This window comes from Papio anubis, chromosome 17, assembly GCF_008728515.1.
Source record: "Papio anubis isolate 15944 chromosome 17, Panubis1.0, whole genome shotgun sequence".
NCBI classification, from domain to species: Eukaryota; Metazoa; Chordata; class Mammalia; order Primates; family Cercopithecidae; genus Papio; species Papio anubis.
This window is the reverse complement of record NC_044992.1, coordinates 73,338,566-73,348,708: the sequence shown is the minus strand read 5'-3', so window position 1 is coordinate 73,348,708 and position 10,143 is coordinate 73,338,566. Positions and strand designations below refer to the sequence as shown.

Sequence of the window (10,143 nt, the reverse complement as noted above, 5' to 3'; positions counted from 1 at the left end):
GCACGTGCCTGTAGTCCCAAGCTACTGAGGAGGCTGAGGCAGGAGAATCGCTTGAACCCGGGAGGTGGAGCTTGCAGTGAGCCAAGATCGTGCCATTGCACTCCATCTCAAAAAGAAAAAAGGTTTTTAAAAAACAAAATTATTTTAAAAGTTCCAGTGATGCAAGAAAGTCAGTTAAAATAATGTGATGCCATCATTCTAGGACATAGCATTGGCAAAGACATATGTCTGTGTGTGTGTCTTTTGGGTTTTTTTTTTTTGAGAGACAGGGTCTCTCTGCTGCTGAGGCTGGAGTGCAATGGTGCCATCTCAACTCACTGCAACATCCGCCTCCTGGGTTCAAGCAATTCTTCTGCCTTAGCCTCCCTGTAATCTGGGATTACAGGCATCTCCCATCACGCCCGGCTAATTTTGTATTTTTAGTAGAGATGGGATTTTTACCATGTTTGCCACGCTGGTCTTGAACTCCTGACCTCAGGTGATCCGCCCGCCTTGGCCTCCTAAAGTGCTGGGATTACAGGCATGAGCCACCATGCCTGGCACTATGTGTACAAAATTTTGAAGAATCTTACAGACCAGTGAGTTTTCAGGGTTGCAGGATATAAAATCAACATATAAATCAGTTGTATTTTATATATTAGCAACCAACAAGCCAAAAATGACATTAAGAAAATTCCAGGCCGGGTGCGGTGGCTCAAGCCTGTAATCCCAGCACTTTGGGAGGCCGAGGCGGGCGGATCACGAGGTCAGGAGATCGAGACCATCCTGGCTAACATGGTGAAACCCCGTCTCTACTAAAAATACAAAAAAACTAGCCGGGCGTGGTGGCGGGCGCCTGTAGTCCCAGCTACTCGGAGGCTGAGGCAGGAGAATGGCCTGAACCTGGGAGGCGGAGCTTGCAGTGAGCCGAGAACGCGCCACTGCACTCCAGCCTGGGTGACACAGCGCGAGACTCCGTCTCAAAAAAAAAAAAAAAAAAAGAAAATTCCAATCACACAGTACTAGAGAGACTAAAATACTTAGGAACAAATTTAACAATAAAGTGCCAGACTTGTGCACTGAAAGCTAAAATACTGAGCTAAATTTCCACTTTTATGGTTTGGGAGATACAGTATTGTTAAGTTGGTAGTTCTCCCCAGATTGTTCTATAGAGTCAACAGAATTCCTATCAAATTCCTTTTCCCAGGCCTTTTTATAGAAATTAAAATTTGTATTAATAAAATATAAGTCTAAAGTTATGTGGACATTTATAGGACCTAGAGTAGTCAAAACAATTTTTTATTTTGAAACAGGGTCTTTTTTTTTTTTTTTTTTTTGAGACGGAGTCTCGCTCTGTCACCCAGGCTGGAGTGCAGTGGCGGGATCTCGGCTTACTGGGAGCTCCGCCTCCCGGGTTCACGCCATTCTCCTGCCTCAGACTTCCGAGTAGCTGGGACTATAGGCGCCCGCCACCTCGCCCGGCTAGTTTTTTTTGTATTTTTTAGTAGAGACGGGGTTTCACTGTATTAGCCAGGATGGTCTCAATCTCCTGACCTCGTGATCCACCCGTCTCCGCCTCCCAAAGTGCTGGGATTACAGGCTTAAGCCACCGCTCCCAGCCTCTTTTTTTTTTTTTGAGACGGAGTCTCGCTCTGTCGCCCAGGCTGGAGTGCAGTGGTGCGATCTCAGCTCACTGCAAGCTCTGCCTCCCTGTTTCACACCATCATCCTGCCTCAGCCTCCCAAGTAGCTGGGACTACAGGTGCCTGCCACCATGCCCAGCTAATTTTTTGTATTTTTAGTAGAGATGGGGTTTCACCATGTTAGCCAGGATGGTCTCTATCTCCTGACCTTGTGATCCATCTGCCTCAGCCTCCCAACATGCTGGGATTACAGGTGTGAGCCACCGCGCTCGGCCTTTTTTTGGTTTTTTTTTTTTGGAGACAGAGTTTTGCTCTTGTCACCCAGGCTGGAGTGCAATGGCACAATCTCGACTCACTGCAACTTCTGCCTCCCGGTTTCAAGCAATTCTCTTGCCGCAGCCTCCCGAGTAGCTAGGATTACAGGCATGCGCCACCATGCCTGGCTAGTTTTATATTTTTTAGTAGAGACCACACTTCACCATGTTGGCCAGGCTGGTCTTAAACTCCTGACCTCATGTAATCCACCCTCCTCGGCCTCCCAAAGTGCTGGGATTACAGGCGTGAGCCACCGTGCCCAGCCTATGGTGAATAAATTTTCAACAAAGACGGTGAGGCACTGCACTGGGGGAAATCGCAGTTTCTCAACAAGAGGTGCCAGGACAGGTGGATGTTCCTACACACAGAAAAGATGTTCACTCCGTATGCAAAAGTTAACCTAAAAAATATGGACTGTAGATCTAAGTGTCAACAAGCATAAAATATAGCAGAAGGTCACAGAAGAAAATACGAGGTAAAATCTTTACAATATCCAGTTGGGCTAAGAGTTTGTTTTTGAGATAGGGTCTCTGTCACCCAGGCTGGAGTGCAGTGGTACAATCATAGCTGACTGCAGCTTGACACCAAGGGCTCAAGTGATCCGCCTTCCTCAGCTCAGGAGTTCTCAGGATAGCAAAGGCATGAGCCATGTGGAAAAAAACTACTTCACTAGAATAAAAGGTTTTGCCCCTTAGAAGACATCATTAAGAAAATGAAAGACAAACCACATAAAATGTCTGCAAATCACATATCTTTTTTTTTTTTTTTTTGGAGACTGAGTTTTGCTCTTGTTGCCCAGGCTGGAGTGCAATGGTGTGATCTCCACTCACTGCAGCCTCTGCCTTCTGGGATCAAGCAATTCTCCTGCCTCAGCCTCCCGAATAGCTGGGACTACAGGCGTGCGCCACCACATCCGGCTAATTTTTGTATTTTTGGTAGCGATTGTGTTTCACTATGTTGGCCAGGCTGGTCTCGAACTCCTGGCCTCAGGTGATCCGCCTCAGTCTCCCAAAGTGCTGGGATTACAGGTGTGAGCTACAGCGCCCCATCTCATATATCTGATAAAGGACTGTATATAGGATATGTGAGTACTCATAACTCAGACAGCCCAATTAAAAATGAGGAAAGATTTAAATAGGTTTCTGCCCAGGAAGACTCATCAGGGAAATGCAGGTGCAACCCACAGTGTGACACGACACTGCTTCACATTCGTACAGCTGGGATTGAGCACAGCAGGTGTTGCCATGCCTGTGGCCACCTGGAGCAGCCCGGCGTTGCCAGGGGGTGCAAAGTGGCACACCTACATTGGGAAACATTTGGGGACTTCCACTCAGGAATCTACCCAAGAGAAATGAAAGCACATGTTCATGAAAAGGCTTAATGCAATGTTTATAATGGTTTATAATGTTCCTAAATGCGGCCGGGCGCGGTGGCTCAAGCCTGTAATTCCAGCACTTTGGGAGGCCGAGACGGGCGGATCATAAGGTCAGGAGATCGAGACCATCCTGGCTAACATGGTGAAACCCCGTCTCTACTAAAAATACAAAAAACTAGCCGGGCGAGGTAGCGGGCGCCTGTAGTCCCAGCTACTCGGGAGGCTGAGGCAGGAGAATGGCGTAAACCTGGGAGGTGGAGCTTGCAGTGAGCTGAGATCCGGCCACTGCACTCCAGCCTGGGTGACAGAGCGAGACTCCGTCTCAAAAAAAAAAAAAAAAAAAAAAAGTTCCTAAATGCTTATGGTGGCATTATTCATAATGCACAAAAAAGAAACCATCCAAATGTTTGCCAACTGGAATGGTTACAAACAAAATGTATACCCACAATAATTTAAAATAAAATTATTTTATCTTAAAAGGATAAAATACTCTCTAAAACATGAGTGAGCCTCAAAAACATTACACAGTATAATTGTCATTTATGTGAAGTGTCCATCAGAGGCAAGTTTATAGATACTAAAAGCAGGACTGTGATTGCCTGGGACAGGGTGTAGGGTGTGGGTGGTGGGAGCAGGCATCAACTGAAAATAGCTCAAAAGAATTTGGGGCTGGGCAGAGTGGCTCCCAAAAATGCCCTCCTGTGTTCATTTATGTGTCCGAACAAAGCAGCGTGTGTGCGCGTGGTCTCTGCTTCTCTTGGACAGCCTGGGTTCCCTGCCAGAAGCCTGGCAGTATGGGCCAGACAGGGCCCTGTCTGCTTGGAGCTCAAGAGTGATTAAAAGAGGTGGGGTGGCCAGGCGTGGTGGCTCACACCTGTAATCCCAGCACTTTGGGAGGCTGAGGCGGGTGGATCACCTGAGGTCAGGAGTTCGAGACCAGCTTGGCCAATGTGGTGAAACCCTGTCTCTACTAAAAATACAAAAATTAGCTGGGCATGTTGGTTCACGCCTGTAGTCCTAACTACTCGGGAGGCTGAGGCAGGAGAATTGCTTGAACCTGAGAGGTGGAGGTTGCAGTGAGCCGAGATTGTGCCATTGTACTCAAGCCTGGGTGACACACAGAGACTACGTCTCAAAAAAATAATAAATAAAAAGAGGAGTCCACGCTAACGAGTCCACAGTCCTAACAAGTGCTGCGGGCTGGACGTGGGGGCAGCGTCCCACCCAGTGTCTGGTGCAGGGCCTTTAGGGGCTTGGCCTCCAGTAGTGGAGAGCACAGGGCTGGGTGCGAGCACTACAGCTGGGCCAGGCCACCCACGTTATGCGGCCGTTCCCGATGCTTCAACACGGTCCTTGTGGGCGAATGTGTGAAATCTCGGAACAAGTGGAGTGGGGAACTGAGCGTCTGCGGTGAAGCCCAGGCTAAGGAAGCCCCTCATTTGCTCACGGTGCCAGGAGGTCTCTGCCTTCTGGTCCTGAGGAGTCGCGAGATTCCTGAGGGATACTAGGGTCTCTGCAGCTGTGCCTGCGCCAAGTAGCCGCGCGAGTTGCGCATGAATTCTGTCTCAACCTGGAGAAAAAAGCCCCGGCTGCGCCCTCGCCCACCACGAGCTTTCCACGGGGCGTGGGCGTGCAAGGGGCTCCTCCTTGTCCCAAAGCCCTGTCCTTCCACGGGAGACACCAAGGCTCTGGAGCGGCCCGCGCGCCGGCGCACTCGCCCATGTTTAACGAGAACTTAATCCCCGTGCCCGTTACCTCCCCGAAGGCCCGGGACTAGATAACAAGGCCCCGAAACAAGAGTCGCAGTAAGACCGACTGGGCCGGGGAGGGCAGGGCACTGCACCTGCGCGGGCTTCCAAAGCCCACGCGGCCGCCGCAGGCCTGCAGTGGGCGCGGGTTGGACAGCGGCGAGAGGCGGGACGGGACCTCGCCTCCTGGGCGCGGGCGCCCTGGGCTCGCGTGGGGGAAGTGCCCTGGCTTACAGAGGTGACCACTGCCAGGGCTCGGGGTGGAAGGTGACGACTCCAGAACCCACGCGGAACGCGCCCACGAGGCCCGGCCGCAAGATGGCGACGCCGTGCCCCCGGCCACCCGCGCGCCGCGCATGCGCCCTGGTCTTCCCCGCCCGAGCGAGCGGAAGTCTCGTGACCCCGGAAGTGACAGGCAGGGCGGGCGGGGCGGCCGACGACGTTCGTCATTTAGTGCGGGAGGGAGCCTGAGCCGCGCGGCCGAACCCTCCGGTGAGTGGCCGTGGCGGGGCGGAGGCGGCGGGCCGGGGCGGGGACCGGCGGCGCCGGCGGAGGCGGGGGGCGCCTGGGTAGGGGCTTCCGCCTTTGTTCGCGCCCCGCCCTGAGCCCGCAGCGGGGTCTCGGCGGGCGGGGGCGCGGTGACAGCGGACCAGGGCGGCGCGGGTCAGGGCGGGGCCGGGGCGGGACCGGGCGGTGGCGGCCCCGGACCCACGTGCGGGACCCAGGCCGGAGGGGCGGCGGGGGCCAGGGGACTGCGAGCCCCGCCCGAGCGCCCCTGAGCTTCTTTCATGGCCGCCGAAGCGCGTGGGGCCCGGGCCAGACCGGAGGACCCCTCCCTGGGGACGCGGGGGACGCCGGGCCGGCAGCCGCGGTCCATCGCGTTCCGGGGCGACGCGGGGATTGGGGCGCGGCCTCCCCCAGCGCCCGGGCCACGCCCGGCGCGGATTGCGGGCCCTGCGGAAGTGCGGGCCGCGCCCTAGGATCCCGGCGCCTGCGGCCACCCTTGCGCGGCGCAGAGGCCCCAGCGCCTGGAGGAAGCAGGGCGGCCTAGACCCCAGCCTGGGCGTCCCGGGTGGGCTGCTCCCTGATCCACCTCCCACGCTGCCGGGAAGAATCTGAGCCTGACATTCCCGCGCTCGGGTCCCTGCCGGGTCAGTGCTGCCCCGGGCACTCCTGGCTCCCGATCTACAAGAGGGCCCGACGGTGCTGAGCGGCTGTGGTAGCTCCCAAGTGTAGGTCACAGACTCACACAATTGTAGAGAAACCGGAGATACTTAGGATCCCCGTGCCCCGTTGGCTCCCTGCGGTGTTCTGGCTGCCTCTAGCATCCGAGCTCCAGGGGCATCCTGTTTGAAGGATGAGGATGAGCCGACCACACAGGTTTACATGTGACTAGCACGGCCAGAGGAGCATCCCTACTGAGGGATAGCCAGCCCCGTTACCCGGTAGGGCAAGGGCCTGGGCAGCTCAGGAGCAGCAAGCCCATAAGAGAGGCTTTAGTGTGGGCCCTGCCAGTTGGGTCTGGGGCCTGCTAGCCCCGCCCCACGCATGCCGGGGGCTGCTGCCTCCTCCATCGTGGAGGGGGAGGTGTGCCCTCCCTCCCCAGGGCCGGCTGCAGTTCCCATTTTGTCTCCGATGTTATACCTGGCGTGGGGGCACCTCACACTGCCCCAGAGGATGCCCCTGAGGAGGAGTTGGGCGGAGGAGAGGAGCGAGGGTGGCCCCCTTGGAGCCCTTTTGGAGCTCTGGCTGCAGTCCACGCTTCTGTTCAGAAAGTGCGCTTCCGTTGGGGATCCAGGTCCAAGGCCTGCCACCGTCCCGCCCACAGGTGTCCTGACCCAGGCTAAGCGTGAGCATGGCTGAGCAGGAGCCCACAGCCGAGCAGCTGGCCCAGATTGCAGCAGAGAACGAGGAAGATGAGCACTCGGTCAACTACAAGCCCCCGGCCCAGAAGAGCATCCAGGAGATCCAGGAGCTGGACAAGGACGACGAGAGCCTGCGAAAGTACAAGGAGGCCCTGCTGGGCCGCGTGGCCGTTTCGGCAGGTGAGTCTGGGCTGCGGGAGCCCGGTGACCACTCGTGCACTCCAGCTGTCTTGCCGCTCCCCAGCCCCTGCTTCCACTGGCGGGGGTGAGGCCCTCACCTCCTGTCACTCCCCAGACCCCAACGTCCCCAACGTCGTCGTGACTGGCCTGACCCTGGTGTGCAGCTCGGCCCCGGGCCCCCTGGAGCTGGACCTGACAGGTGAGCGCCCTGCGGCTGCGGGGGTTCGGGCGGCCCCTGGTGGGGATCTCGGGAAGTGCAGCCAAGGGGCCGCGCAGGGCTGGGGGCGCGGGGCTGCTGGGCAGTCACTGAAGGAGAGGTCCCCCCAACAGGTGACCTGGAGAGCTTCAAGAAGCAGTCGTTTGTGCTGAAAGAGGGTGTAGAGTACCGGATAAAAATCTCTTTCCGGGTAAGCGATCGGCTGCTGTGGCCAGGGAAGGGAGGCGGGACTGGGGCCGACCTTCCCTGATCTCGGCTTCGGGTCCTGCAGGTTAACAGAGAGATCGTGTCCGGCATGAAGTACATCCAGCACACGTACAGGAAAGGCGTCAAGAGTGAGTGGGGCCCCGGGCAGGGCGGAGGGGGCCGTTTGGGTGCGTGCTGCCCAGCGGGGAGGCAGGGCCGCTGACCGCCCTCTTCCTTGTGCCACAGTTGACAAGACTGACTACATGGTAGGCAGCTATGGGCCCCGGGCCGAGGAGTACGAGTTCCTGACCCCCGTGGAGGAGGCACCCAAGGGTATGCTGGCCCGGGGCAGCTACAGCATCAAGTCCCGCTTCACAGACGACGACAAGACCGACCACCTGTCCTGGGAGTGGAATCTCACCATCAAGAAGGACTGGAAGGACTGAGCCCAGCCAGAGGCAGGCAGGGCAGACGGACGGACGGACGACGGACAGGCGGATGTGTCCCCCCAGCCCCTCCCCTCCCCATACCAAAGTGCTGACAGGCCCTCCGTGCCCCTCCCACCCTGGTCCGCCTCCCTGGCCTGGCTCAACCGAGTGCCTCCGACCCCCCTCCTCGACCCTCCCCCGCCCACAGGCCCAGCCTCCTCGGTGGTCTTGTGTCTCGTTGCTGCTTCTGCCTGTGCTGTGGGGGAGAGAGGCCCCAGCCAGGCCTCTGCTGCCGTTTCCGTGCCCCCCAGGTTCTATCTCCCTGTCACACCTGAGGCCTGGCTTAAGGAAGGAGCGGAGCAGCCATTCTCCAGGCCCCGTGGTTGCCCCGGACGTGTGCGTTTGCTGCTCCGTGGTGGAGCTGGGGTGTGGGATGCAGGGTCTTGTGGGGGCCGGGCCATCCTCCAGCCCTGCTGCTCCCTGGCCAGCCCCTTTGTCGCTGTCGGTCCCGTCTAACCATGATGCCTTAACATGTGGAGTGTGCCGTGGGGCCTCACTAGCCTCTAACTCCCTGTGTCTGCATGAGCATGTGGCCTCCCCGTCCCCTCCCCGGTGGCAAACCCAGTGACCCAGGGACATGTGGGGTGTGCTGCTGCTGCTCCCCAGCCCACCAGTGCCTGGCCAGCCTGCCCCCTCCCATGGCCAGGACTGTGGAGATGGCTCCAGCGGCTTGGGGAAAGCCAAATTGCCAAAACTCAAGTCACCTCAGTACCATCCAGGAGGCTGGGTGTTGTCCTGCCTCTGCCTTTTCTGTCTCAGAACAGCGCCCAGAACCCACCCCCTAGAGAGCCGTCAATGGACAGCCTCACCCCACCTGGGCCCAGCCAGGAGCCCTGCCTGGCCATCAGTATTTATTGCCTCCGTCCGCGCTGTCCCTGGGCCGCTGGCCTGCCGCCTGTTTCCCCAGGCACTCGGTGCCACCACCCCCAGCAGGCCCTCCCTGACCCAGCCAAGAACAAACAAGGGACCAAGTGCACACATTGCTGAGAGCTGTCTCCTGTGCCTCCCCGACCCCGTCCCTGGTCTTCATGTTGTGTCTGCCAGGCTCAGGCAGAGGCACCTGTCCCTGCTTCTCCTTTTCTGACCGGGAAATAAATGCTCCTGAAGGAGCCAGGGCTGTCTACTGCTTGGCATTTTCAGGGTCTGGCAGGGGAGGGCCTAGCTGCTCTGCTGCCTGACAGGCTTTAGGAGACAAAAGGGAAGATGACCCTGGTGGGGTAATGGGAAGGGAGGGGCAGGGCCCCCTTGAAGTGCTGTGGCTGCTGGACCCCTTGCAACTATCTGGGAAGAAAAGAATGACGCCCAGCGACACCAGCCCTAGGCAGCACAGTCTAGAACAGCGCAGAAGACCGTGGCTGCGGCTGCCGGTCCCTGCCGAGGGAATGGGGAGGCAGGCCTGGCCTGTGCAGCTCGGATGCTGCCAGAGGGAGAGCTGCTTGATTCCCTGGCTGGGCTCCGGGGTGTCAAGTTGGCTCGGCTGTCGGCGTGCCCTCCAATGACTGGATCCCAAGGAAACCCAGGGAGGAACAGGCCCAAGCCAGGGTGGGCCTGGTAGCCCCTGACGCATGTGGCTGTGGCTGTGGCTGTGGCTGAGGCAGGAAGTCAGTACCCAGGTAGCAGGGTCCACAGGTGCCTACTGCACCAGCTCTTTACAGACACAGCCAGGTACCCTCCAGGATCGGGCAGTGCCAGAAACCCAACAGTGAAAAGGCTTGGTGTGATGGGATTGGCAGGAGACTAAGCGCATCCTCACTGCGGTACAGTGCAAAGGGGCTACTGGGGCAGGTTCGCTCAGCCAGGGGCCCCAACCATTGCAGCATCAGGACAGCCCAGCTCTTCCGTGTCTGCAGTCACGTGGGGGTAGCACTGCCTCCTCTTTGAGCTCCATCTCCAAGAGCCTTCAGGAACTTCAAACCCATGCCCTTCTACTGTGCAGGGAGAAGAGGCAGAGTAACAAAAGAACCACTTACAAGTGTCCATTCAGAAATTACCCTTTTTCTGGCCTGATGCCAGTTTCAAACTGCCTTCTGTGGTCAGGTGTTGAGAAAAATCATATTCCACACAGAGGCAGCTGCTACCCTGGGGCCGTCCTACCGGTCATTCCGACGCAGGCCATGCTGCTCTGGGGTTTATCAGCAGGGCTGGGGT

General features: G+C 57.6%; 1 protein-coding gene across 1 annotated transcript; it reads left to right on the top strand.

Moving 5' to 3' along the window:
* Positions 1–5,432: 5,432 nt before the first annotated feature.
* On the top strand, positions 5,433–9,116 carry ARHGDIA (Rho GDP dissociation inhibitor alpha). The gene is made up of 6 exons (XM_003913572.4): positions 5,433–5,551; positions 6,888–7,104; positions 7,220–7,303; positions 7,435–7,511; positions 7,593–7,656; positions 7,754–9,116. The coding sequence occupies exons 2-6, from the start codon at positions 6,915–6,917 to the stop codon at positions 7,951–7,953; spliced, it is 615 nt and encodes a 204-aa protein (XP_003913621.1). The 5' UTR covers positions 5,433–5,551; positions 6,888–6,914; the 3' UTR covers positions 7,954–9,116.
* Positions 9,117–10,143: the final 1,027 nt, after the last annotated feature.

What these genes read in the sequence shown, in the direction of transcription:
- ARHGDIA (XM_003913572.4), top strand. Translation starts at nt 6,915, where the DNA reads ATGGCTGAGCAGGAGCCCACAGCCGAGCAGCTGGCCCAGATTGCAGCA. An exon ending in GGATAAAAATCTCTTTCCGG is followed by an intron (nt 7,512 to 7,592) that starts GTAAGCGATCGG and finishes CGGGTCCTGCAG; the next exon opens with GTTAACAGAGAGATCGTGTC. An exon ending in GTACAGGAAAGGCGTCAAGA is followed by an intron (nt 7,657 to 7,753) that starts GTGAGTGGGGCC and finishes CTTGTGCCACAG; the next exon opens with TTGACAAGACTGACTACATG.